The 27,809-nt window shown below is 54.7% G+C and overlaps 1 protein-coding gene across 4 annotated transcripts; it reads right to left on the bottom strand.

The window, feature by feature from the left end:
- Window positions 1–1,511: 1,511 nt before the first annotated feature.
- Window positions 1,512–21,831, bottom strand: B3GNT3 (UDP-GlcNAc:betaGal beta-1,3-N-acetylglucosaminyltransferase 3). Of its 4 annotated transcripts, XM_030304264.1 has the most exons (6): window positions 21,818–21,831; window positions 21,691–21,694; window positions 7,579–7,678; window positions 6,892–7,077; window positions 4,676–5,274; window positions 1,512–3,068 (listed from the first exon to the last, which is right to left on the bottom strand). In XM_030304264.1, coding segments are annotated over exons 3-6 (1,338 nt in total). In that variant the 5' UTR covers window positions 7,580–7,678; window positions 21,691–21,694; window positions 21,818–21,831; the 3' UTR covers window positions 1,512–2,516. The 4 variants fall into 4 exon arrangements, with proteins under 4 accessions (XP_030160124.1, XP_030160102.1, XP_030160113.1 ...); XM_030304242.1 differs by lacking the exons at window positions 6,892–7,077; window positions 7,579–7,678; window positions 21,691–21,694; window positions 21,818–21,831 and adding exons at window positions 7,123–7,172; window positions 16,871–16,998 and having other exon boundaries at window positions 1,513–3,068; XM_030304253.1 differs by lacking the exons at window positions 6,892–7,077; window positions 7,579–7,678; window positions 21,691–21,694; window positions 21,818–21,831 and adding an exon at window positions 16,871–16,998 and having other exon boundaries at window positions 1,513–3,068; window positions 4,676–5,293.
- Window positions 21,832–27,809: the final 5,978 nt, after the last annotated feature.

Below are 27,809 nucleotides of genomic sequence, written 5' to 3'. Positions count from 1 at the left end.
TTATTTGAGAGAGGGAGAGAGAGAGAGAGAAGGGGAGGGGCAGAGAGAAAGGGAGAGAGAATCCCAAGCCCAGAGCCCGATGTGGGGCTTGAACTCATGAACTCATGAGATCACGACCTGAGCTGAGATCAAGAGTCGGACGGTTAACTGACTGAGCCCCCCAGGAGCCCCTCTGTCTCTGTCTTCACGTGGCCTTCTTTTCCATGTCTGTGTTCATTTCTCTTATAAAAACACCTTCATTGGGTTTGGGACCCACCCCATTCCTAATCCAGGATGATCTTACCTTGATCCTTACCTTAATTATATCTGCAAAGACCCTATTTCCAAAAAAGGCCATATTCTAAGGTTCCGGGGGGCTGTATCCTGCTCAATCCGGGGCAGCAGGACTCTCTCCCGGGGGCAATGGGGAGCCACAGGTGTGTGAGCAGGGGCAGGATGAGGTCTGACCTACATGTTAGAAATCCCTGCAGCCCCTGTGTCATCTGGGCCTGCCTTCCCTTGCCTGGATGGCACCGTCACCCCCCCTTCCCAGCAGTCCCTATGGCAGCCATAGGGCTTCTTAAAACTTAAAAAACAATCATGTCCTTTCATTGCTCAAAGGTACCATCACTCTCAAAAGAACACCCTCTCTCTCTCCTCACCCCAGCCCACGAGTCCCCATGTGGCCAGCCCCTGTGACTTCGCGTCCCTCCTTACTCCATATCGTCCTTACTCACCTACCTCTAGCCACGGCCTTTTCGCTGCAACTTGAACATTTCCGGATTGTCCCACCGCAGGGCCTTTGCACATGCCGTGCCCTCTGCCTAGAACACCCTTCTCCCGATTCCTCCCAGGGCCATGTCCTCCTTCCGCAGGTCCCAGCTCCAGTCTCCTGCTCTCTCAGCTAATACTCTTTCCCATCCCTGTGTGTCCACCTGCTTGACTTCTCCAAGTTCCTACCACTTCCGGTAACTTCCTATTTGTTCACAGGTTTGTTTTCTCACTACAGGGTGGGTATCTGCCAACACAGCACCGGCAGCAGGAATATAGGGCAAGGTGTGCAGCATACAGGAGGCGCACAAATCCTTAAAGAAGGGAGAGCAGGAAGTGGGACAGAGGACAGCGGAGCCACGATCCTAGTGGGAGGGGCGTCTGGGGAGGAGAGGGGCTGGGTGGTGTTTGGAAAGAGCCTTGCCGGAAGCAGGAGGCCTGCAGCCAGGAGCAATCTCACCCCTGTGCCTTCCCCCCCCCCCCCCCCCCCCCCCCCCGCCGAGCGTGCTGTCCAGCTGGCGGTGAGACCCAGTCTGGGTGGGGTGACATGAGCTGAGGGTGATAGGGAACCATCAAGGGTACGTGAGCAGGGGCAGGATGACGTCAGACCTGTTGACAGGAGCTCCCGTTCATCCAAGTCATTTTTGTTGGTGTGTTTTCTACTGCAAACGTGACTTGTACAGATCGTAGACTGGTCTCAGTTAAAACTTGCAAACCGCTTTAAAAACAACAAAACCCCCAAAACTCAGGTCCTCACAAAACGTTTTATTCCCGGAGGGCCCACTCCCCAGTCCTCACTCTGCCGAGGTACCCCCTCCCTCCCTCCCAAGCACAGCTCCGAAGCCTACAAAGTCCAAGCCCCCCCGACATCTGCCCAGAGCCGGCAGGGTTGGGGTGGGGGGTATCACTCTTCCGCTTGGATCTCCCCAATCCAACATACCGGGGTGGGGGCCGGTCTTGGGTCCCCAGAGCTCAGAGACATCCAAGGGCTTGAATCGCCCCGTTCTCTGGGCACCGGGGTGAGTGCGTGTGTTGATCTCGTTCCCGGAATTTGGGGGGAGCACAAATATGGGAGCTGGGCTCTCTCGGGGACTCCAGAAAGTCCGAGCTCTCATGGCCTGAGTCAGACAGCCGTCTGCCTCCTCTGCCCGACATTTCCACCATCAGAGCAGGGAGGGGGTGGTCCCACTCACGGGGCTCTCCAGCCCCTTCTACCATCCGAGGTCAGAGGTGGGCAGAGACCCCGGGGTGTGTGTGTGGGGGGGGGGGGGGGGGAGGCAGAGGGAGGGAACAAAACCCCTTTCCCAGCCAGCCAAATACTTCTCACTTCAGCTGCATGTGGACCTAGGGTTCCCAACGGACCTTGAACCATGGCTGGAACTCACCTCCCATTAAACCACTGTGGCTTTACTACCAAGGAGGGCTTGGCCACCATGGAAGGTCCGTCCCATGATCAAGGTCGGAGCTGGGATAATGGGACCTTGACTCAGAAGTGCTTCTGCAGTTGGCTGCCCTGGGAAGAGATCGTCCCCCTTCAGCTGAGAGGCTAGGGAGGATGACGGAACATGGGTTCGAGGACCGGGTGGGTTTTGCAGGACGTCTAGGAGTTTGCCAGCTAGACTAGTCGCTCATCAAACCCGCCCTGGCGCTCCGCTGTGCCCGGCCCACTTGGGAGAACAGAGCTTTCTGCTTTCCGGGAGGAAGATGCAGCCCCTTCCAGTGGGGGTGGAGACCAGAGCCTAGAGGCTGCGGGCCCTGATCCCACCTCAGTAGACCTGCATCTGCTGGCCACAGGTGAGGTTGGGTCGGCTCAGGGCGTCCCACATGAGTAGCATCTCATATGGCAAGAAGCGATGGACCAACAGCAGCTCCCGGTAGAAACAGGGGTCAAAGGAGGATACGCGGGCCGAGGGAGCCCCAATGCCAGCTGTGCGGATACCGCCGTGTGAGGCGGGCTTCAGGCCTTCCTGCTTCAGGCACATGCCCAGGAAGACATCATCGATAGGGAAGAGGTCCAGTGTGGAGGCGGCCCGGCGCAGGGCAGTGGCCGTGAAGCGGGACAGCAGGAAGCCACCCCCCCCACAGTAGGGAGGGTACTGCTCCTCCTGTGTCACCACTGTTGGCACATAGTACTTGCTCCAGGGAACCCGGATGGGGCCCACACTGTGGATCAGTTGCCCCACAAAGAGGTGGCGGTCGGGACTATGGTCAAGCAGGTAGGAGACCATGTTGTCTGTGTGTGCGAAGACGTCATCATCCCCATTGAGCACGAAGCTGGCATCGGTGCACCGAGTCTCCTGCCACTTTAGGAAGAGCACCTGAAGGCGAGGCGGACAGGGCACACGAGCTTGAGGGCTGGGGCAACCAGCTGTGGGTCCCGGCCGGCCGCCCAGCCCAAGGAGCCCAGACGAGGCTGCGTCCCCGGGCCAGACTAGCGTGGGTTTGAGGCCCCACCCTGAGCTTCAGTCTCCAACCTTCCGGACAGACCTCAGCAGAGGACCTGTCTCCGGGAGTGTTGGGGACCTGTGGAGATGATGCTCGGTAAAGTGCCAACAAGTGCTGGAAAACTGTCACATTTACATTTATTGTAGCTCCTTCTGACTCTGCCTGGCCAAGCGCTGCTGGTAAATAGTTACTTGTCTATTATTTAACATCTACCTTCCCCACCAGACTCTAGGCTTCCCCTGGGGTGGGGGTGGACTGTGTCTCTCCCGCGTTATCTCCCGAGCACCCAGTGTGGGGTCATCGCTTCGTAGGTACTGGATTCAGATTTGTCAAACTGACATTTTTACATGCTTTTGTGTTCTGAATGAAGAACGTGGCAGGTTGAGAGGCTCTGGCCCTCTAACCGCCTCAGCTTCAGTTTCCTCCGTGATAACTTTTGCTGCAATGCCAGGCACCGCCCTGCCTGGAGTCTCTCCTGCAAGCAGGGGTGATCTTCAACCCCATCTACCGAGGAGGAAATAGAGGCTCTGCAGATAAAGTGACTTGGACAAGGTCACACAACAGATACGTAGCAACTTAAGGTCTTGAGCCCAGACCCGTCTGTGCCAACTGTAAGCAGGGACCTACACTGGGTCCCCTTCGACTCCTGGGTAGGTCCTCAGAGCCTCTAATTCTAATCTCATTCTAATTCTGGTCTAGAGAATGTCGGTGATGGTTTGTATCAGAATGCTAGAAGCTCGGAGCTTCCTAGTGGGGCAAGTGAAAAGGGAAGCAGGAAGCATCCTCATAGCTCTCAACGGATAAAGAGGGAATTCTTTGAGTTTCTGGGCCATTTCTGAGGCAGGGACGTGAGGAAGACCAGGTCAAAAGGGGGGGGGGGCGGGCGGATTCCGGGCACACCGAGCCTGGGAGGCTCACCTAAGGCTACTCCTTTATCTGGGTCAAGGCAGGGTTCTCTCTACTTCTTGTGGGTTCTGGTCCACCAAAACGGTCTTTATTGAGCACCCGTGGCACAGACCTGGGCCTCACGGGGAGACAGAACAAGTCAACAAGATGTTCCGTCCGGCGCCCCGAACCCCCGCTCGTCATTTGAACATCTGGCACTGCTCTAGAAGCTTTGTAAATATTATCTCCTGTAATTCTCGTAACAGCCCTGGGAGGGAGGTGGGCAGATCCAAGCAATCCCATTTCCTTGATAACTATGAGGAAACGGAAGCCCCGAGTGGTAAATGATTATCAAGCAAGCAGTCAAACCTAGGGCATCGGGCTCCGAGAGCCAGCCGGGCTTGTGCATCGGGTCACCCTGCCCTTTCTCCCCGCCTCCCTTAGCGACTCCGATCCCCGATCGCCGTGAGGGCGGCGAAGAAAGCGGGGAGGGATGGATGGGGACTTCTGGGCCCCTGGGCCCCTCAGAGGAGGCGGTGGTGAGGGGGCAGGGAGGAGGGGGTGGCCCTCATCAGGTGACTCCCCGCGGGCTCACCTGTTTGAGCGTGAGGTTGAAGAAGGAGTCATGGAAGTCCCACTGCAGGATGTCGCCGTGCGCCTGTGCCTCCAGCGCCAGCAGCCGGTTGACCTTGCGAGCCTCCAGGGGGTTAGGGGCCGTCCCCACCAGGAAGAGGCGGCGCAGCTGGGCACCGCGCACCTGGCGCTCGCGGCCCCAAGTGCGCCGCACCAGCTCCCGCCGCTCGTAATTCCTGGGCGAGGATTTGATCACCAGCAGCAGGAAGACGGGCGGCGCGCACTTGCCCAGGGGCACGTCCTGCAGCAGCGGGAAGTCACGGCAGTGCTTGTACAGCAGGAAGTCACGCACCTGCTGTGGCTGCCCCTCGAAGTTGGGCAGGGTGGCCACGGAGGCGTTGGCCGTGCAGGGGGCGGGCGGGGGGCGCGGGGCGGGCCGAGAGGGTAGAGAGGGCCAGGTCAGGGCCACGGGGTTGTCCTGGGGCTCCTTCAGGCTCTGGAAGGCGGGCGAGGACATGTACAGACTGAAGAAGAAGAGGGTGACGATGCTCAGAGCTACAGGCAGGGCCACCTCTGTGCTGCGGGGCCGAGAACATCTCATCCTGGCCGGCCTGGTGGTTCCTGGTAGGAGTAACAGGCACTGAAGATACCAGACGGGTCAAGCGCCTTCCCGAGGTACCTGTGGACCCCAACACCTGGGTGCAGCCCTACAGTCGCTCCGGTCGGTACGATATCGAAACGCACCCTCTCCTATCCCCCCCACACCCCACACCTCCTCCCGCCCCTCAACCCACGTTGGCTCTGACAGGTGCCCGGGCCCTGCGGGGGATTAAATCCTTACAGACAAAACCGAGGCCTGGAGATGCCAAGGTGAGCCTCCCAGGCTCGGTGTGCCCGGAATCCCCCCCGCTTTTGACCTGGTCTTCCTCACGTCCCTGCCTCAGAAATGGCCCAGAAACCCAAAGAATTCCCTCTTTATCCGTTGACAGCTATGAGGATGCTTCCTGCTTCCCTTTTCACTTGCCCCACTAGGAAGCTCCGAGCTTCTAGGATTCTGATACACACCATCACCGACATTCTCTAGACTATGTTTTTTTAATGTTTATTTATTTTATTCATTGTAATTTTTTTTAATGCTTATTTTTGAGACAGAGCATGGGGGGGGGGGGGAAGGGCAGAGAGAGAGACACACACATACACACAGAATCCAAAGCAGGCTCCGGACTCTGAGCTGTCAGCACAGAGCCTGACATGGGGCTCGAACTTGTCAACTGTGAGATCATGACCTGAGCTGAAGTCGGACGCTTACCTGACTGAGCCACCCAGGCGCCCCTGGACTATTTTTAATGGTCCTGTGACCTGAGTATGGCACCTGGCTCCCCACAGATCCCTCAGGCCCAGCACGTTTCAAACGAAGCTACGATCCTTAGCAAACTCATATTCTTCCTTTATAACCCAGCTTTAACGATCCATTCTCTGGGAAGCCCTCTTTTTTTTTTCTTAAAAAAAATTTTTTTTAACGTTTTATTTATTTTTGAGACAGAGAGAGACAGAGCATGAACGGGGGAGGGGCAGAGAGAGAGGGAGACACAGAATCGGAAGCAGGCTCCGAGCCACCAGCCCAGAGCCCGACGCGGGACTCGAACTCACGGACCGCGAGATCGTGACCTGAGCTGAAGTCGGACGCCTAACCGACTGAGCCACCCGGGCGCCCCTGGGAAGCCCTCTTTAACCCCTCGGGAACATTCCTGATTCTGTCTGGCACCTGTAGCTCTGTCTACCCCCCTCTGGTCCAGTCTTGATCCCACGGGGGTGTCTGCGTTTAGCTTTGTCTTTCTAAGACTGGTGACTTCCTGAGGGTCCCTGAATTGCCCAGCAGGGGGCAGACACATGGGGGAAGCAGGGAGTGTTTGAATGAATAAATTCATGAATAAAAGTAAAATTCACGAAGGTTCTCTCTGGTAAACTCTGACTCATCCTTCGAAACCCCAGCTCTAAATGTCGCCTCCTCCTAGAAGCCTTCCTTCCCCGTATCCAGGCAGAGCCCTCGGGCTCCCTTCCAGATCCCTTTCCCGGGCTTCCCTGGATTCCCTTAATGTCCTTTCGTCTGGAGAGGTAGTGTCTCTAGTGTTTTTCAGTCCTAAATGTGAAGGTCTGTTTTCCGGCGCAGCATGAACCTACTGGATGAGACCCAAGGCAGGACTCACCCATTCTCAGATGCGTGTCGTGTTGACTCACCCCAGAGAGGTACAGACTCCAGAGCCCCACTCCTGGGTTTCAATCCCGCTGCCATCACTCCCCGTGCGTCCTCTATACCCTGGGCCTCGGTTTCCTCAGTTATAAAAGGGGACATCTGAGCCACCTCCAACTCACAGGACTGTGCAAGGATGAAGGGAGCTCCCAGCACCTGGCACCTAGTGGGCATTCAACGAGTGTTTGTTGAATGAATACGTGGACCTCAGGACTTACCTCAGGCTGCCTGTGCTGTTCTGGGGTCTCTTTGTTCTGCCCACCGGCACCTGGAAAACGTGAGGCAGTCAGTGGATTCCGGAAGGCTCCCCCTGCCCCAAGCGACCCCACCCGGCTATGGCCTGGAAGCAAAGAAGAGAGCGGCTTCCCATTTCCATCTAGAGCCGGGAAGGGTGCCTTCCTCCTGGATCCACGAGGCCATTTCCCTAATGTGTCTGCACACTGCCCGGCCAAGCCCCTCCGGCCAGATGTCTCCCGGAAACAGGGCTCAGATCTTACCCCACAGGCTCTGCTGTGTGGCTTTGGAAAAGAAGCCTGCCCTCTCTGAGCCTCCATGTGAAACGGGGAGAATTAACCCCACGTAAGAGTGTTTTTGTGGGGGTTTTAACCTCAAACACGCCGGGTATGATCCTGCATCAGGATTTTTGCACAGATTATTCCCTCTGCCTGGAATACTCTTCCCCAGACGTGCACACGGTTCCCTCCCTCACACCTTTCTGGTCTTTGCTCCAACGTGCCCTCCTCAGGACACGCTATCTCACTAGCAGCCCTGGTCCTTTTTTTTTTCTTCCACGGCACTTTACATCTCCTAAAATATATGATGAAACTTGAAAAATGTGTTGTTTCTCAGGGCCCCCCGGGGGGGCTCGGTCCGTTCAGCGTCCGACTTCGGCTCAGGTCATGATCGTGATCTCGCGGTGCGTGGGTTCGAGCCCCGCCTCGGGCTCTGTGCCGACAGCTCGGAGTCCGGAGCTTGCTTCGGATTCTGTGTCTCCCTCTCTCTCTCTCTCTGCCCCTCCCCCACTCACGCCCTCTCTCTCAAAAATCAAGCCAAACATTAAAAAGTATATATATGGTTTCTCATCCATCTCCGCCACCAGAACATGAGCTCCTGTCTCGGTCACCATCTTATTCCCAGCCCCCAGAACTGTGCTTGGTGTGCAGTAGGCGCTAAATGGGTGCTGAACGGACGAGGAACGAATGAACGCTGGATTTCCACAGGCACGGGGTACCGAACCGTCTCCACTGTGGAACCCTCGCTCTCGAGGGCGAACAAACGCCAAATTAAAACCTCACTGAAATGACACGAGGTGACAAAAGGCACAGGAGGAAATGGGGCCCGGTGGCAGGTGTGGCTTTTGAGGTCTGGCGGGCATGCCAGCTGGATGCGAGTGGCACAGAAGAGCCAGGGTGGCTGAGGTCTGGGGACAAGGTCGCAGGGGAGGGAAGGGCAGGTGCACGGAGCTGGCGGAGCCTCAGCAGCTTCAGGACCCTGTCCGCGGGTGGCATAGGGCCTGTCTTGTCGCTGCGACATTCCAGCTTGGCTGCCAGGCCTGGGCGGGGGGGGGGGGGGGGGGGTTAGGCTGCTGGAGGGCAGGTCTGGGAGACCCCAAAAGGCAAATAACCTTGGGATAAAACCGTGCACCGATGGATGAGGCCCAAGAGTGAATGGAATCCCGGAAGGACATTTTCCCGAACTGAAGAGAGGCCTGAGTTTAGGATGGACGACGGGAAAGGTGTGGTTCCCAGGCAAACCCCGAGCTACAAGGATAGAAAACGGGCGCCGGGGTGGCTCAGTGGGTTGAGCCTCTGACCCTTGGTTTCTGCTCAGGTCACGATCTCGTGGCTCGTGAGTTCGAGCTCCGAGTCAGGCTCTGCACCGAGAGTGCGGACCTTGCTTGGGATGCTCTCTCTCCCTTTCTCTCTGTCCCTCCCCTGCCCATGCTCGCTCGCTCTAAAATAAATAAGTAAATTTTTTTAACCTTTACTTATTTTTGAGACAGAGAGAGACAGAGCATGAACGGGGGAGGGGCAGAGAGAGAGGGAGACACAGAATCGGAAGCAGGCTCCAGGCTCCGAGCCGTCAGCCCAGAGCCCGACGCGGGGCTCGAACTCACGGACCGCGAGATCGTGACCTGAGCTGAAGTCGGACGCTTAACCGACTGAGCCACCCAGGTGCACCCCCCCCCCCCCCATCTGCAGTTTACAGCTGAAATCAGGGATTTTCAAACAGGTGGTTCTGTCCCCAGGATACACTTGGCAACATCTGGAGACATTCCTGGCCGTCACCATTTGCAAAGGGTGGAGGTATGGCGCTGTTAATGGCATTAAGTGGGTGGAAGCCGGGATGCTGTTGCAATTAACATCCTGCAGGATCTAGGATAGCCTCGCCTCCGGATAATCCAGCCGCAAACGTTAACATTGTCAAGGCTGAGATATCCTGGTCTACACCAAGAGAAACCCAGAACAGAGAACTCAGAACGAGGGAAGATTAGAAGTGGAGACTCAGGGGGGAACACAAAACCTTGCGCTGGGTTTTATACAAATCATATGGAGGAGTTTTGCGCTCTACTGTTATTTTTTCTAAGTTTGTTTATTTTGGAGACAGACTGAGCACAAGCAGGGGAGGCACAGAGAGAGAGGGAGACGGAGAGAATCCCAAGCAGGGCTCAAACTCATCATCGGTGAGATCGTGACCTGAGCCGAAACCGAGAGTCGGACACTTAACCGACAGCCACCCGCATTCCCCATTTTTTTCTCCCCAGGTCTAAGGTTTCTCTCAATGGAGGGATTCTGGGGCGCCTGGGTGGCTCAGTCAGTTAAGCGTCCGACTTCAGCTCAGGTCATGATTCAAGGCTTGTGAGTTCGAGCCCTGCATCTAGCTCTGTGCTGATAAGCTCAGAGCCTGGAGCCTGCTTAGGATTCTGTGTCTCCCTCTCTCTCAAAAATAAACACTAAAAAAAAAAAAAAAAAAAAAAATTAAACAGGGATTCTGCTACTTTACCCTACCAGCCCAGCCCCCATGAGGTTCCTGATTAGGGTCTGAGAGCTCAAGTTCGAGGCAGAGGAGGGAGACCCACTTCCCCTCCTCCCTATAATAGACCTCCATTAATGCATCCAAGACCCCCTTCCTTTTGCCATCCACCAAGGCAGAGGAAAGAACTTCTGGGCCTCCGTGTCAGCAAGGCTGAGAGCACAGAAGATTTACTGGTCTAGTAAACCTTGTTGGGTGCCGCTGTGGGTGGTGCCCCAGGTAGTGTAGTCACGGGTCTGTCCTTGTGGGTTTGGTTATTACTTCCTCCAAGCTACTGAGCGGCAGCCTGAGGCCTTTGCTGGGTGGGCCAGGTAGCTGGTGAGAAAGAAACTCCTTGCAGGCCTGGGTCCAATTCCCTGACCCCTACCCAAGACCCTGCTGTCCACCCCCTCCAGTCCTCATTGTACAGAATGACTGGATTTACAGAAGTCCAAACAGCCGCTAACTCAGTGAAGTCCATGGGCTTTGAATAACCCTGGGGAAATCACCACCCCTGTTTCATAGATGGGGAGGCGGAGTTCACAGTTATCCCAGGGTGGCCCAGTGGGTACCTCATGTCACCACAGAAACAACCTGCTTTGTCTCCAGGTCCTTCAGTCCTGAGAAGGGTCTCAGCAGCCCTTATCCCCAAAAAACCGATAATATGAAAACCGTTCATTCATTCACGCGTTCTTTCATTCATTCAACAAATAGGTCTGGGGAACCTGAGAAGCCTCAACCCTGGGCCCGGCCCCCCCAGAAGCTCCCAATCTGGGGGAGACAAATCCAGGTACCTGTGGGATCAGGCCTGGGGCCAGAAGAAGGGACCAGGATATTGAAGCTAAGGCTTTGAAGGATGCATAGGAGCTCACCGAGGGGAATTCAGGTAGAGGAAAGAGCAAACGGAAGGGCATGGAAGGGAAAGAAAACAGGCCTATTCAAGGTATCGTCTGTGGTTTATTTTGCCGAAAAGCAGAATTTGGAGAGGGGGTGATTTCCGAGGCTAGGGAGTGGGGCCAGACCCTGTAAAGACCTTGAATGCCAGATTGAGAAGTGGGCTATCTCCCGGAGGTCGGGGGAAGCCACAGAGGGTATGCGAACAAGGAGTGGGAAAGCCCGATTCGTTGCTGAACCCCAGCCCCGAATTGACCTTGGCCAGCCACTTCCCTTTGGACGAGGCAGTGCTGAGCCCCCCGACACCCACCCGCAACGAGGTCACTTGGAATTGTGTGTTAAAGGGCTTGGCTTTAACCACACTGGCTGTGTGGTAACCACTCAGTGACCTCGTCACTGTACTGGCTCCTTAGGTGCCCCTAGAGTCCCTGCTTGCAGATGGGGACAATGAGACTCAGCGTGAAGCAGAATTGGAGCCCAGGACTCCGACGGGTGGAGTCCGTCTATCCTATTCTTCCCGAGATGCAGAATTTCTGGGAGATTCCCCACCCGGACCTCAGAGCCTTCCAGAATCTGTCAAAGGAATCACGCACTTAAACATCTGACAAAGGACAGACAACCGGAGCCCAGGTCGGCCAACACTCCGCTGCTGGGCCACCCTGGGTACAGACAGGCGAGTGGAACCTATGAACAGGTGTAACTAAACCAGCCCCTTTCTTCCGATGTTAACACCGGAAGGAGGTAATTCGTTTTGTAGCATCCTGATTAACACTGTGGGAGAAGGGCGGGCCCATGGGTGGGGCATCCGATCAGCCTGGGAACTCCTGAAGGATAATAAAGATAATAAGGAAAGATAGCAAGGTCAAAGCCTTGGGGGAAGGGGATCTTGGGCTGAGGGCTTAGCAAGCGCAAAGGGTCAGACCCCAAATGTAAGGTGCCGAAGGCAGACAGAGGGAGGCCCTGTGGCTGGAACAGGGCGACAGGAGGGAGATGATGGTGGGTTGTCAGACCATGCCAGGGGGAGGGTGGGGGGAAATGGGGCAGGCCACGAAGAACCTCTTATGTTGGCACATGTGAGGGGCAATGGGAGCCACGGAGGGGGTGCTGAGCAGGAGAGGGAAAAGATCGATTTATGCTTTAAAGAAGCCCCCCGTGGCTACGGAGGGGATAAGGACAATCAGGCAGGAGTAGAGGCCAGGCAGCAACCAGGCAGAAGAATCTGGGGGCCTGGACAGGGGCTGGTCAGCGAGGGGCAGGGAGGGGAGCGGATTCAGGGAAGACGATGAAGGGAGTCATCAATGGGTAAAGCCCACGGGAGGCGGAGAAGGAAGGATCGGGAAGAACAGTGTACAAAGCCTGGGAGCCTTTCCCATGGGATGTTCTGGGGCAGTGGTTGACTTCGGTGTGGTGTCCAGCCAAGAGCTGTGGGGACACGATGGCAAGTCAACCAGGAAGGCCCAGCAGGTGTTTGATGGAGGAGCACATCTTTCCACTGCTTGCCCACGGCAAGGCCTCCTTCATGCTTCTTCCCTGCAGATCAGACACAGCGGCTGCGGACAGAGTCGCAGCAGTGACGTCTGGGCTGACTCTCAGGGACCCTCACTGCCAGACCAGCTGATCCTGCTCCTGGCTGTTTGCCTTCCAGACACTGGTGCGATTTCGCCATCACCCAGAGCCTGCGTCTTCTAGTGTACACGGAAAAGCCACTTGTTTCAACGTTTTCAAGATCCAAGAGCCTCCCTCTGGGGTGTGGCTGCCAGGTATGGGACCTCTCAGCTCCCGTTCCCCCGCCCCTAACGACCATTGCCTCCTGGTCTGCTCCAGCTGCACCAGCCTTGTCAGCTTTCAGCCCTGCCACAGGGCCTTTGCACCTGCTTGACTTCTGCTCTTTCCCCATTGATCTTTAGGCTCAGCCCAATGCTGCCTTCTAATTTTTTTTTGTTTATCTTTGAGAGAGAGAGAGAGAGAGAGAGAGCGAGAGCATGCGTGCGAGTACAGAGAGAGACAGGGAAACAGAGGATCCAAGGCAGGTTCCTCGCTGTCACTGCAAAGCCCGATACGGAGCTTGAACTCACAAACCGCGAGATCATGACCCGAGCCGAAGTGGGACGCTTAACTAACTGAGCCACCCAGGTGCCCTCAATGTTGCCTTTTCAGAAGGGCCTCAACCTCCCAGCTAACACACCCTGCCCCCAGCTCTGATTCTCTCTGCCGCTCTCACCACCACTGCACGTGGGAAATCTAGTCGCTTCTCTCCTGTTTATCTCCCCAACCGGCCTGGAGCCCCAGAGGTGGGGCCAGGTGTCTCGCCCCCGACAGCTGTGACCCCATGTGACGCTCACTGGCTGTTTGTTGAACGGGGGAAAAAGACAACGGCCCACATGTCAACAATTTCCTCATGCCTCATTTCAGCCCAAAGCCCGCTGCACGTGACAGGTGCCACGGCCCCGTCTGCCCTACAGGCCTTGGGGGACGACGGCGATTCAGTCACGGTGAGTTAGCAAGTGCCCGTAGAGCAGAGACAGGACCAAGAGGTACTAACGCACTAAAGAGCCAAATCTCCGCAGCGCTGAAATATTCATGATACGTTTAATGAGCAAGAACCCCGACGTTCGTAACTGTTAATGACCGGCTAAATACGCGGGAAGCACCCAGGAGTTCTAATATACGACGGAACACGTTCGCATTCGTGATGCATGAGTGAACATGAACACAAATGACAATGAACATGAACCAGCCACTGAAGGGTCCTGAGACTAAAATATACAGTCGCTGGGTGGCCACGATTCGTCGCAAATGCGCAGCACTAAATACTAAGGATTCACTGAATATTGATGAGGTACGGGAAGTACAGAAGGGGCTGACCACTCAGCAGAATTCATTCATTCGTTCGTTCGTTCGTTCGTTCAGGACGCCTGCTCCTGTGAGACCATGGCGGGCCCGCCTGACACGGGCTTGGAGGGTCCCATCAAATCAAGGGGATTCCCCGTGTGATGCTCCCACTTTCCAGATGACGAAACTGAGGCCCGGAGAGGGTGAGTCCTGGACCGCTCTCCGGGCCCGTCAGACACACTCCCTGCCCCAGTCGCTGGGTCTCAGTTTCTGAATCAGAGAAGTGAGGGCTAAAACCCTCGCCCAGCAGCCGCGAAGACCGACAGCCCCCGAAGTCGGCTGTGGACCCTGGGCCGGTAGTGGGTCCCTTCTGGACCTCATCTGCAAAGCCGGATGCTGTCAGCTGCTAACCCATGGCTCACTTCCCGCAGATGAATGAATACCGGCCTCACTGGGGTCTTCCTCATGCTGTACTTAACTTGACAAGGCTCAGCTGGGATTCTGAAAAGGGCATGGAACGTTCTGGGACTTCCAGAAGGCAAGGGGAGGGGCGGGGGGGGGGTGGTGGTGACAGGAGAACCCCAGTTGTGCGCACGGCGACCGGGGTCCTGAGACAGGCTGTAAGCCAAACCACACATTTAGGAAGCGCCAACAAGGACCAGTTAACCTCAGCGTCGGTGACCGTTGTCACATACACGCTGTGACTGCTGAGCCACCGCCGAGCACCTAGTGTGTGCCATGCCCTTGGTATACGTTCTGGGCACGCGGCCAAGATGACTGCAAGAAACGCCCGTGTTCACGGAGCTGATGTGTGAATCAGGGGCAGAAAGGCAGTGAATGCGACAGCTTTCTAGAGAAGTTCCTGGAAGAGACTCAAGGGTGGGACTCAGGGTATTTGCAGGAGAGGGTGTGAGGCCCCGGCCTGGGCGTGATCCCTGTGACTGTCCTTGTCCTTGTGAAGCCCGTGAACTACCTTCCAGGCAGACCTAATCTCCAGTTCCCAGGTGATTGAGCTGGGCCCAGAAAGGGAGCGCTCACCCCCCGCCCCCCACCAGAGGTCACACATCCAACCAAGGCCAAGAGTGGTTGCTAGGATTTGAACCCTGATCCGCTGGACCCTGATCACTGATTTCATACCAGCTAGGCCTCCCAGTAATGATGGACCGGTCCCTTTTTGCAAGAAGTAAAAGCTATTTTTGTAAGCAGAAGGCGGGGGGGTTGGGCAGGAAAAAAGGGCTCGTCCAGGATGGCTCCGTGGAGGAGGTGACCTGGGAGAGCCCACCTCAGAAACTGCTCAGGGTACATGGGATGGGCCAGGTGGGGACCTGTGGCCTCGAACTAAATGCCGGCCCTGCCCCAGCCGAGCCTCAAAGGACATCCTTGGACTTGTTTCCTAGATGGAGGAATCGAGGTCTCATGGGACCTTCCTCTGGGGGCCTCCCGAAAGCCCCCCACACCTTCATGTCCTCCTTCAGTCAGGATTAGAGTTAATACCTGTTAACACCTCTTAAGCCCTGTGTGTGGTCCCATTTGGACCACCTGCTCTCCACCCACCACACCTGCGACTGGCAGGGAGGGCTTTGTTGGCCTGGTTTTTTATGGATAGGGAAACTGAGGCACAGAGCCCTCATCCAAGGAAGGTCACGTGGGACCTCAATCCCTGCCTGATGAGGCTTCCTTTAGTTTGCTGTGCTGGTAGTGAGCTCCCCATGACGGGGATCAAGCTGAGCCACACTCCCATCAGGGGGCCGGATCACAGTGGGTAGCCTTCTTGATTCATGGGGGGGTGGGGGGACAAGTCACTGTCCCACTCTGGGCCTCAGAGGCAGTGGCAGGAAGAGAAGGCGTCCAGTAACACCTTCCCTCCTCCTCCAAGGCTCACCTAGCCCAGCCCTGGGGTTCCTGGGCCAAGGAAGCCTGTCTGAATCCCTCAAGCTCTGGCCTGGAGAAGGGACGTTTCGAGGCCCCTCCTTGGTTCCCCCACACCCAGGGCACCTGGAGGGAATTGCCACACCCGACGGGTGAGGGAGAAAGGGAAAAGTACCCATCTGGGTTGGACGAACAATCCTCTCACTTGGGTTGAGTGGGGCCCCCGCTGCCCGACGCAGGGTCCACACCTCTTTCTCAAGACTCCTCAGCTCGTGCCTGGCCGGGTGGCCGCCTTAGGAACCCGCAGGGCGGTGCGAGGAGGCCGTAGCCCCAGGGCTGGCCCCAAAGCTGGACTACAGGAGGCTCTGGGGGGCGGGGGGAAGTGGGAGAGCTCAGTTTCCCCATCTGAAAAATGGCCATAAAAAAACTCGCACCCCCGGGGAACCTGGAAGGGTGGCTATTGATACAGTAATACTTAATATAGTGACAGCTGGCTTCCCCTGGATGTCCACTCACTCCACGGCTGCAGTGCGAGCCCACGTACTTGACCCTCCCCACAGTCCCCTCCAACCCGCCCCACCTTGACACACAGGGGAACGGAAACTCAGAGACCCAAAGTCACTCCCTTGAGGTCCCCGAGGGGTCAGGGGGCCCCCGTCGTAAAAACTGCCGCTGGCCGGACATCTCGGGCAACCAAATGCAAGCTGAGTCATTGTCCTAGTCAGTCAGGGAGGTGACACTGAGGTGCGTTCAAAAACCAGGGGCACCCTGCCCAGGCCACCGAGCCAGGCATTGGCCGAACAGGGAGGGTTGGGAACCCCAGAGGGAGCCGTGAGCTGAGGTCCCCAGCGCCTGGGAAGGCTGGCGGTCAGCGGTAGTTCCCTCAAGAAACAATAAAAACCCCAGCCTGGGCACCAGGGTGCTGTTTCTGCCACACCCTAGCAGTGCGCCAACAATCTCGACACAAACGACGACAGTTAAGAGTAACAGCTGGAGCCTGAAGAGCGCCCTCCACTTCTCCATTCTGATTCAGCCCTTTCCTGGGAAGTGGGCGTTGGGGAGTGGGGACAGGGGTCCAGGGACGCCTCCCTATGTCCAGAGCTGCGACGGGACAGTGCCAGGAGAGGCTTCCTTGCCCGCCAGGCTCGAGCCGGTCTTGGAGATGCCGGCGACGACTATCACTGATGGGTGAGGGCCACGGTGTCATTGAGACCTGGGGCTCCGGGATCTCCCGGCATCTTGAGGGTAAGCGCGGTGGAGACCCGACCCCAGGGACCTGCCTGGGCTTCCCTAGAGCCCCGACTTCTCCTCTCCCCACCCCGGAGGTCCGCCAGGTCCTCAGGGGCCCCCAACACTCACCCCGGACCACGGTCCAGCCTCTGACCTCTTGGCTCCTCTGCGCTGCGAGCAGGAGGGAGAGCTTCACCTGCGCGCGAGCCTCCGCCTATACCTTCCTCCGTCCGCCCCCCCCAGGTTTAATTCCTTCCTGCCTCCTCCCAGCCTCACCTCCCTCCAGGCTCCCCACTCCGCGCCTGGCCGAGCTGCTTAATAGCCCAGTAGAAATTCACCCCGCCGGCCCCTCCCTTCTTCCCCTCCCGACCCCGCCCCTTCACCTCTGCCCGCCGGCTCCCACCTCAACCTTCCTCTACCACCTCCTGCGCGCCCCCTCGGGGCTCTCAACCCCAATTGGGTCCCGCCCTCCCCCCAACCCGCCCCCGCCAGCCAGAGAGTGAGCTCCCCGCGGCCCGGGGGTGTGCAAGCAGCGCCTTCCCAGCCCCTGGCACGGGGCCCCGTGCAGGGTTGATCCACCCTGTCTGTGTTCGATGAAGAGATGATGGAAAGGGCGACAGCAAAGCAGGTTGAGCCCAGGGGCTCCTCGGATCTCTGCAAGGGGTTTGAAGACTCCGCAACCCGAAAGCCTGTCCTGAACCCACAGCCCTCGGGATGGGAGAGGTTCTGGAAGTTGGAAGTCGGATTTGAAGGTTCTTGCGGTTGGGGTTGGTAAAGATCCGAATCCTGCCTCACGCGGCGTCTGAAATTTCTAGTCTTGACACGTTGGGGTCGGGAGCTCTGGTTTGGGGGAGAACCAGTTCCGTAGGTGTGAACCAGGTGATGGTCACCGCCTGCCTCCCCGCCCCAAGGAGGAAAGGGGGGCGCGGCGTCCTGGGTGGGGGTGCCTCAGTTTCCTGCCGCGGAAAATGGAGGAACTAAGCCCTGGCTCCTTTAGCTGGGAGAGGTCTGGGGAGCAGGGTCAACACAGAGCACGTGCGTCACCTCCATACACTGCGGGTATGAAGGGCCATTGCATCAAATGTCACTGCACCAAACGTGGGCATTTCATGCTGCACTGGGTGCCCACCCACACTTTCTTGCTAGGAAAAATGCTGTAACTTTGGAGCCTTTTGAGGTCAATTCTCCCCGCCCCCCCCTCCCCCGGGGTTGGGGGTGGGGAGCGTCAGCTCAGGTTTCAGTTTAGGTTCCTTGCTTTTACCTTATGGGGTCCCTTGGGTTTTCTGAATTCATGGGCCCCACAAGGAGCTGGCATCAGGTGCCTGATCTGGAGGGAGCAGCCCCTCCCATCCCCTCTGCAACAGACACTTCCTGCATCCCTTGCCCTGGAAACTTACTTAGGTGTAATCTTGTGTTCAGAGTCACGGTGGAGGAAGTCAGCTGAGGCACGCCCAGCCCCAATGGCTGCAGGAAACTGAGGCCTGCCAGGTCTGAAGGTAGACGTATGGAGACAGCAGGAGTGACTCCATAATCTTCCCGGGCAGATGAGGGTGCTGGAGGGCCTGGGTTCACGTTGCACCCAGAAGGAAGTATCTCATCACCCAAGCAGTTCTCCTGGTAGGTAGCTACCCAAGAGAACTGCAAACCGGTGTTCAAGCAAATCCTCGTACATGCATGTCCCTAGAAGGGCTATTCACGGTAGCCAAAAGGTGGAAACAACTCCAGAGTCCATCAACAGACCAGTGGATGGACACAGTGTCTATTCTGTGAAAGTTAATAAAGGGAAACCTCGCTAAAGACGACTTAGGAAGGGGGAGCCATACCACTGGTCAATTGCAGGAAGAATTGTCAATTATAGATCCAACAGAAGAGCCATCAAGAGGGAAGAATTATCAATGGCAGGCCCTAAAGGGGAAAAGGTAGACTTTTGCATTTCCCCGTAAGAGATCAATTACCCCTGGCCCTCAGCCAGTAAACGTGTCAAACTCAGCCAGTAAATGCCGTCAATCACCCTGAACTGCTTTTCTCCAATGGGCTTTAGTTCAAAACAACCCCTCCCAACTAACTCCTTCTCCATAAAACAACTGCTCCCCCTCTCCTTTGTTTTTTGACATGCCCATAGTTATGCCAGAGCTTGCTTGTCCCAAGTTGGGATTTCTCTGCTGTTCTCGAATAAATCCATTTTGCTGGTAAACTAACCAGCTGTTTAATTTTAATTTTATTTTTAAAAATTATTATTTTTAAGAGAGAGAGAGAGCAGGGCAGAGGGAGACAGGGAGAGAAAGAGAGAGACTTCTAAGCAGTCTCCATGCTCAGCACAGAGACCAACACGGAACTTGCTCCCAGGACCCTGTGGTCATGAAGTGAGCTGAGATCAAGAGGCCGATGTTCAGCGACCTGAATCACCCAGGCGCCCCTATTTTTAAGATTAACATTATTTGGTGATCACAAGTGGGATCCAGAGAAGAACCCCCCCCACCCCAACAATCCTGAGGCTGGTAAGCAAAGAGGTACCAGAACCCACAGAGCCAACGGAGCCCTAATACTTTCTTCCCAACCATGGAGGGTAAGTCTCTCCTGGATTTTAAGCTCTGCTGTCTGTGTGTTTTGAGCTCTCCGGGTTTTCGTTCAGGATCTGTTTTAAGGCTTTGTCTTTTCTGAGAGGACTCATTTGGCCTTTGGTCTGTATCCTTTCGGGCACCAGGTTGTTCCTATTGGAACTGACGCCTCTGGGCTGCCACCTTTTCGGAACTGAGCTGCTCCGATTGGAACTGTACTGGCCTTTGTTCCGATTCCTTCTGGAACTGGGCTATTCCTGTTGAAACTGGGCTGTTGAGGAGTTTTTCTTCTTGCTCTAGAGGAAACTTCTAAGAAATGGGATCTTAGTCATCAAAATGCTGTGAGCTCCCCTTACTGGGACCCCGGCCGGTTTTAAGTTTAGAAAGTGCAGTCCCGGGGCGCCTGGGTGGCTGAGTCGGTTAAGCATCCGGCTTCTCTTCGGCTCCGGTCTGATCTCCTGGATCGTGAGTTCGAGCCTCGCGTTGGGTGAACTCAAGCCCTGCATCAGGCTCCGCACTTCTCTCTCTCTCTCTGCCTGTTACTTGCTTTCTCTCTCTCTCTCTCTCTCAAAAATAAATAAACTTGAAAATAAAATAGGGGCGCCTGGGTGGTGGCTGAGTGGGTTAAGCGTCCAGCTTCGTCTCAGGCCATGATCTGACAGATCGTGAGTTCGAACCCCGTGTCTTGCTGTGTGCTGGCAACTCCGAGCCTGGAGCCCGCTTCCGATTCTGTCTTCCTCTCTCTCTCTGCCCCTCCCTGCTCAGTCTCTCTCTCTCTCTCTCTCTCTCTCTCTCGAAAGTAAATAAAACGTTAAAAATAATAATGAAAGTAAGTACTTGAGGAACCAAAGAAACCCCAAATTTCTTACAGTTCTCTGGATTAAGTATGAACTATGAGCAAGAGTTCCCCCCATTTTTTTTCCTTTTTTTTTGAGAGAAAGAGAGAGAGAGAGCAAGTGAGCAGGGGAGGGTCGGAAAAAGGGAGATTCTCCAGCAGGCTCTGTCTGCTGGGAGAGCTCAAACCCCTAAATGGTGAGATCACAGCCTGAGCCAAAATCAAGAGTCGGGTACTCACTTAACCGACTGAGCCACCCAGGCGCCCCCAGGGTCAGGGTTTCTCAAGGTGACCGAGGACCCCCATAGGTTTGCTGAGGAATTTAGCCTCGTTATTCAAAACTTACCAAGCTGGTTTCTGAGATTTTTACCAATTAATCCACATGCTCGGTGGTGAGGGCCAGGCCAAACACTGGATGACACACACTAGCCTGGTGAGAACATCCTGAAAGGGATTTGGAGAAACAGACCCCTAACTTCTGGCAAGATGCTAGAATTCTCGCTGGAAATCTCCACTGAGCAATTATAGTAGCTTTTGGAACAAAATTCAGGCTTGTACGTAAAAGCCTGGTGAACCTGTTCAGGGCCATTTAATCAATGTCAAATTGATTTTTTTTTTATTATTTATTTACTTACATATTGTTTTTGAGAGCTAGAAAGGGAGGGGCGGAGAGAGTGGGGGACAGAGGATGTGAAGTGGGCTCTGCCCTGATAGCGGGGAGCCCGACGTGGGGCTTGAACCCACGACCGTGAAATCATGACTTGAGCTGAAGGTAGACACTTCACGACCGAGCCACCCAGGCGCCACTTAAATTGTCCTGAAAGAAAATTCTGGTCTTCCTTTAGATGTTGGATCCACCCAGGTAGCATTTAACCCTTTGTTTTTTTGTTTAAAAAAATTTTTTTTAATGTTTTTATTTATTTTTGAGACAGAGAGAGACAGAGCATGAGCAGGGGAGGGGCAGAGAGAGAGGGAGGCACAGAATCTGAAACGGACTCCAGGCTCTGAGCTGTCAGCACAGAGCCTGATGCGGGGCTCGAACTCATGAATCGCGAGATCATGACCTGAGCCAAAGTCAGACGCTTAACCGACCGAGCCACCCAGGCGCCCCAACCCTTTGTTTGATTAATGGGCTGAACCAGTTAAAAGGACCAGGATGGAAGGAGAAATCTGTCTCCGCTCCAGATTTAGTTAATTTGGCAAACCACCTCTCTGGCATCCTAGATGAGTCGGCCAGAGGAAAGCCTGCTAATTCTCAATTTTCAGCTCCAGCAAATGAAGGCCCCCAACCCACACCAACCTCCCCCGCCACCCCCGCCCCGCCATTTTCCCCTATTACTGCCAAGGGCTAGAACATTGGAAAAAAAGATTGTTACCAATTTAAGTGCCCCAGGCGCCTTCAGCCCCCAGCCAGCCTTTCCAACGCCCTTCTAATTCTCAGGGACCGGGGTTCTTCCCAGTCCTCCCTCTTAACTGGCTCAGAGAAACCTGTCTCCAGTTGGGGAATGAATCTCTCTGTGTCCTTACGGACACCAGAGCCACCCTCAGAGCTCAACCCCGCTGCTCTCCAGCAGCCCCTGCCTGGGAGGACTAGAGAGCAGTTCACGTAGTCCGGGGCTCTGACAGCCTTCAACATGTTCCTGTCTCTGAACTTATCCCCTTTGCGCCCTTTGAGAGACGCACACCCTTTTCTCCTTAGCTCCTCTGCTCCCATTCATGTGTTGGGCCGAGATTTCTCAGAAAAGTACCACGCTGGGATTTCTTCCGTCCAACAGGGGGATATAACTCTCGCATTTGACAGTGGTAATCAAAGTCCCCCAGCAGGTGGACCAGAGGACGCTTTGACATCTTTTATTTGCTCTGCGTCTGACAGCACGACCCGTGGAGTCTGCGGGTACTGAGCACTTGTCCCTTTGGGAACAGCTTGCGTCCTCTTCCCCGGGCCAGATCTTCAACTGATGGCCGCCGAACTCACAGCCCCTCGCGGCGAGATTCAAATAGCTCCCTTAAAAGTTCTCCCTGGAATTAATGAGTAGCCTATAAATAATGATATATAATGATAATAAGCCTATCATCGGGCCCACGATAGAGGACTACAAGGCTCATGGCCTCATTATCCGCTGCACGCGTCCTGTAACACCCCTATTTTACCTGGGAGAAAACCCAACAGGCCAAGGGTGGAGGTTTGTCCGGGACCTCCGAGCAATAAATAGCATTGTCACCCCTCAGCACCCTGTGGCTCCCGTTCTCTGACACCCATTCCCACTGAAAGCCAATGTTTTCCTCTGTAATTGATTTATTCAGTGAGTTGTCGAATTTTTTTAATGTTTTGTTATTTATTTATTTATTATTTTTTTAATATGACATTTATTGTCAAATTGGTTTCCATACAACACCCAGGGCTCATCCAGACAGGTGCCCTCCTCAATGCCCATCACCTGCCCCCCCCACCCCCCATCCACCCTCAGTTTATTCTCAGTGTTTAAGAGTCTCTTATGGGTTGGCTCCCTCCCTCTCTAACTTTTTTTTTTTTCCTTCCCTTCCCCCATGGTCTTCTGTTAAGTTTCTCAGGATCCGCATAAGAGTGAAAACATATGGTATCTGTCTTTCTCTGTAGGACTTACTTCACTCAGCATCACACTCTCCAGTTCCATCCACGTTGCTACAAAAGGCCAGATTTCATTCTTTCTCATTGCCACGTAGGATTCCATTGTGTATATAAGCCACAATTTCTATCCATTCATCAGTTGACGGACATTTAGGCTCTTTCCATCGTTTGGCTACTGTTGAAAGTGCTGCTAGAAACATTGGGGTACAAGTGCCCCTATGCCTCAGCACTCCTGTATCCCTATTATTATTTATCTTTGAGAGAGAGCAGGGAAGGGGCAGAGAGAGAGGGAGACACAGAATCCGAAGCAGGCTCCAGGCTCTCAGCTGTCAGCACAGAGCCCCAACGCGGGGCTCGAACTCATGAACCATGAGACCATGCCCTGAGCTGAAGTCAGATGCTTGACCCACTGAGCCACCCAGGCATCCCTCAGTGAGTTTTTTGAGTATTGCAATTGACGAGGAAAGCCAATACCTTTTTGCTTTCACTTGGGAAGGATGGAAATATACCTGGGCAGGAACGCCTACGGCTTCGCAGAGGGTCCTTCTTACTTTTCACAAATCTTCGCAGCTGATTTGGATGACCATAACCTTTCCTGAAGGTTCTGCTTTGTTACCATATGCCCAGGAGTTGCCTCTCTGCTCCCCTTCTGAAACCTCTTCACAGAAAGACAGCATCCACCTGTCAACATTTGTGACCTTAAAGGGCCATAAAGCCTCCAAAGAAAAATTGCTGTCCCTTCAAGGCATCCTGAATCTCCCCAAATCTGAAAATAAGTGCCCATTACGAGGCTTTCTTGGACTGGAGGACTACTGGCAGAACTGGGTGCCAGACTCCTCTCTTCAAGCTCAATTGCCATATGGGTTACTAAAAACAACAGGCCTGGGGCACCCGGGTGGCTCCGTCGGTTGAGCGTCCGACTTCGGCTCAGATCATGATCTCGTGATTCGTGAGTTCGAGCCCCGCGTCGGGCTCTATGCTGACAGCTCAGAGCCTGGGGCCTGCTTCGGATCCTGTGTCTCCCTCTCTCCCCGCCCCTCCCCTGCCCGCACTCTGTCTCTCTCTCTCAAAAATAAATAAACATTTTAAAAAAATTAATTAAAAAAAAATGGCTCCTGTGTCCAAAATTTATTAGCTGCCATACATGTGCTGGTTTCTCAGGCTATTATTGAGATGGCCAGGGGCGCCTGGGTGGTGCAGTCGGTTAAGCGTCCGACTTCAGCCAGGTCACGATCTCGCGGTCCGTGAGTTCGAGCCCCGCGTCAGGCTCTGGGCTGATGGCTCGGAGCCTGGAGCCTGTTTCCGATTCTGTGTCTCCCTCTCTCTCTGCCCCTCGCCCGTTCATGCTCTGTCTCTCTCTGTCCCAAAAATAAATAAAAACGTTAAAAAAAAAAAAAAAAAAGATGGCCAGGCATTCCAGACTCAAATCCCTGGAGGACAAAATAAACCACCTCGCTGATGTTTCTGCCCCAAATGCTGCTCTCCAGAAAGCCAATAGCTAAACCTCTGTCAGGGTCCAAAGGGACATTCTCCCACACGATAATTTGGAAACGACTGACCAGAGACATCTAATAATTGGCTCCAGAAAAGGAAAAAACAATATTGGGAATCTAATAATTGTCGGTTTGATAAAAAGAGAGAACTCTGGTTTGGACCAAGGAATTCGGCCCTAGCAGAAATCCTGAAATTCCCACGAGTTACCACTGTATAGGCACTAAGCCATTGGTCTCTTGACAAAATGAGAGCATCCATGAACCAGTGCTGGTGGGGAATGGCAATAAAGCCACCAAAAGTGCCTGTCTCGCTTGTCTCACCTGTTCAAAATACAATCCTGGGAAACCTGTTTGCACAATGGATTTCATACAGCTTCCAATGCTCGTGGGTTCAAGCCCTGCATCGGGCTCTGCGTTGACAGTGTAGAGCCTGCTTCAGGTCCCCTGTCTCCCTCTCTCTCTCTGCCCCTCTCCAGTGCCTGCTGTCTCTCAAAAATAAGCAAACATTAAAAAAAATAATAAAAAGGAAGTGCCTGGGTGGCTCAATCAGTGAAGCGTCTGACTTTGGCTCGGGTCATGATCTCACGGTCCGTGGGTTCGAGCCCCGCGTCGGGCTCTGTGCTGACAGCTCAGAGCCTGGAGCCTGTTTCAGATTCTGTGTCTCCCTCTCTCTCTGACCCTCCCCCGTTCATGCTCTGTCTCTCTCTGTCTCAAAAATAAATAAACGTTAAAAAAAAAAAAAAAAAAAAAAACAACTGTAAAACCCTAATAGCTTCTAGGAGAAACTAACCCTGCTGTGGTAGGAAGATCTTTTCACAGCCCGCTCCCCGGGGGCCGACGACCTTAAGCATCACCCCTTGCCAACCTGGTGATTTCACCTCTTGGAAGAGACACCTCCGGGGAGGCGGTCTTCAGCCTCACTGGGAAGGCCCTTCTCAGGTACCACTAACCACCCTTGTGCCACCAGACGCCACAGAGAACAGGCTTGGGTTCACGTGACCTGTCTAACCCTGGCTGGGCCTGCGTACCATCTGGTGACTCGTAAGTAAAGACTTCCCAGAACCGAAGCCGGTGACATCTGACGTGACGACTTCCCCACGATGTCCGCGGAGCGGGCCTGCATACCTTTTCTTAGAAGTTGTGCTGTTTTGCAAAAAGTTCACTAGCTGTCGCCTGCCCGTATCTTCCCAAATGCAGCTGGTAAATTCCTTCAGCGTACTCCTGCCGTAGTCACTCTTCTGTTGTCATGCCCGCTTTAAGCAGGGACTTCCAGGAGGCATACACGACTCTGGGGTTGCCTCCATAGAGAGAACTTTTCTCCCCTGTTGGAATAGGTGCCGATACATTAATTTTTAAAATTATTTGTATTAAAAAATATTTTTTAAGTGTATTTATTCTGAGAGAGAGAGAGAGAGAGCTCGAGTGCGTGCTAGCAGGAGAGGGCCAGAGAGAAAGAGGGAGAGAGAGAGAGAATCCCAAGCAGGCTCCACACTGTCAGCGTAGAGCCCAAGTTGGGGCTTGAGCCCACGAACCATGAGATCATGACCTGAGCGGAAACCAAGAGTCGGTCGTTTAAATGACTGAGCCACCCAGGTGCCACCCCCGCCCCCGCCCCGCGATAAATTTTTTTTTAAGATTTTATTTTTTAGAAATTCTTTTGTTTCTAATGTTTATTTATATTTGAGAGAGAAAGATAGAGAGTGAGCAGGGGAGGGGCCGAGAGAGGGAGACAGAATCCCAAGCAGGCTCCGCACTGTCAGCACAGAGCCCCGAAGTGGGGCTCGAACCAACGAACCATGAGATCATGACCTGAGCTGAAACCAAGAGTCGGACGCTTAACCAACTGAGCCACCCAGGTGCCCTAAAGATTTTATTTTTCAGTAATCTCCGCACCCACTATGGGGCTGCAACTCACAACCCCGAGATCAAAAGTCTCACGCTCCGAGCCCCTGTGCCAATAAATATTTTTAGTTGGCTACTCTCAGATCTGGGCAAATTTACACCATATGGTAACTAACTAGAATTTAAAGGAAACCTTGAAACAAAAGCAAAACGAAACAAAAAACCCAAAACAAACAAAAAGTGGCGGGAGAGGGAGCCCTGCCCCTCAACATCAGTGACGGGAAGGACGGTCAATTACAGACTCGGACAGAAGAATCCTCGAGGGGAAAGAATCAGCAACTAGCGACCCCAACAGGAAAGGAGGGGCATTGCACCTCCTACAAGAAATTGTCCCCTCAACTCCCACTTCTCTCCGATGGACTTTAGTCCAACCCCATCCCGGCTTCCTCCTCCTCTATGAAACAACATACCTCTCCTTTGTTTCTTGGACATGCTTAGGTTTTGCCGTAGCTTTCGTGACCCCAAGTTGCAGTTCCTCTGTTGAGCTCGAATAAACCCATTTTGCTGGTAAAATATTTGCTGTCTTATTTTTAAGGTTAGCAACCCCTGCAATGGACTATTCCTCAGCCATAACAAGGAATAAAGCGCTGACACGCTACGACATGCCTGAACCTCAAAAACACGGCGCGTGAAAGAAGCCAGACACAAAAGGCCACACATAGTGCGCGACTCAATTCATAGGAAATGTACACAACAGGTAGGTCTGCAGAGACGGCAAGCAGGTTGGTGGTTGCCACGGGCTGGGGGAGGGGGAGGGGAAGTGACAGCTGATGGGGACGGGGTCCCCTTTTGGGGGGTGATGGAAATGTTCTGGAACTAGATAGAGGTGATGGTTGTACTACGTTGTGGCTGTGCCACGTCACTGAATCGTTCACTTAAGAAAAGTTTATGTATCTTTGAGAGAGAGAGAACAAGCAGGGGAGGGGCAGAGAGAGAGGGAGACACAGAATCCCAAGCAGGCTCCGGGCTGTGAGCCATCAGCACAGAGCCCGACGCGGGGCTCGAACCCGCAAACCGTGAGATCATGACCTGCGCCGAGGTCGGACGCCTCACCCCAGGCGCCCCAGTTGGCTCTGAAGTCTCAACGCCGTACCTGTTTGAGGCGACAAAGGGAGCACGCTGGAGCCTGGAGCCGTCGCCGCCTGGAACGCCCCCGTTTGTTACAGCGACTCCTGTAAACTGCCGTCCATGCAGGCACCGACGATGATGCACTGGGCGGTTGATGCTCCCCAGACGTCTCCCGGCTAGAGGCTTTCCCCCCGTTTTGCAGATGAGGAAACCGAGGCACACCCAGACCTCCCCCGCCCCCCCTGCCCACACACGGTCGGTGCCTCGTGTCTTGGGAGGACCAAGTGGGAGGACCGTCTGGCCCCGGCTTGGTCCTCGGGATCTGTGTGGGCTCAGGATCCTCACGTGTCCACCCGGACTGACCCGGGCCCCACTCGGGCCACACCCCTTGCCCATGTGCGCCGCCCTCCGCCCTGGCTCCCAACAGCTGCCAGCCCAGCCCTGCGGGGGAGCTCACTCCGTGTCAGGTGGTCTTCAAAGTGTGCAACCTCCCTACAGCCTCCCACTGAGGTGGGTTCCGGGGGAGGAAACTTGAGGCCAGGGAGGTTAAGTCACTCGCACAAAGTCACACGGCCACCGGTGGCCAAGCAGGCTCTAAACCCAG

Source organism: Lynx canadensis, chromosome A2 (assembly GCF_007474595.2).
Source record: "Lynx canadensis isolate LIC74 chromosome A2, mLynCan4.pri.v2, whole genome shotgun sequence".
Lineage (NCBI taxonomy): Eukaryota > Metazoa > Chordata > Mammalia > Carnivora > Felidae > Lynx > Lynx canadensis.
Note: the sequence above shows the minus strand (reverse complement) of the source record. Positions and strands in the feature narration are given on the sequence as shown.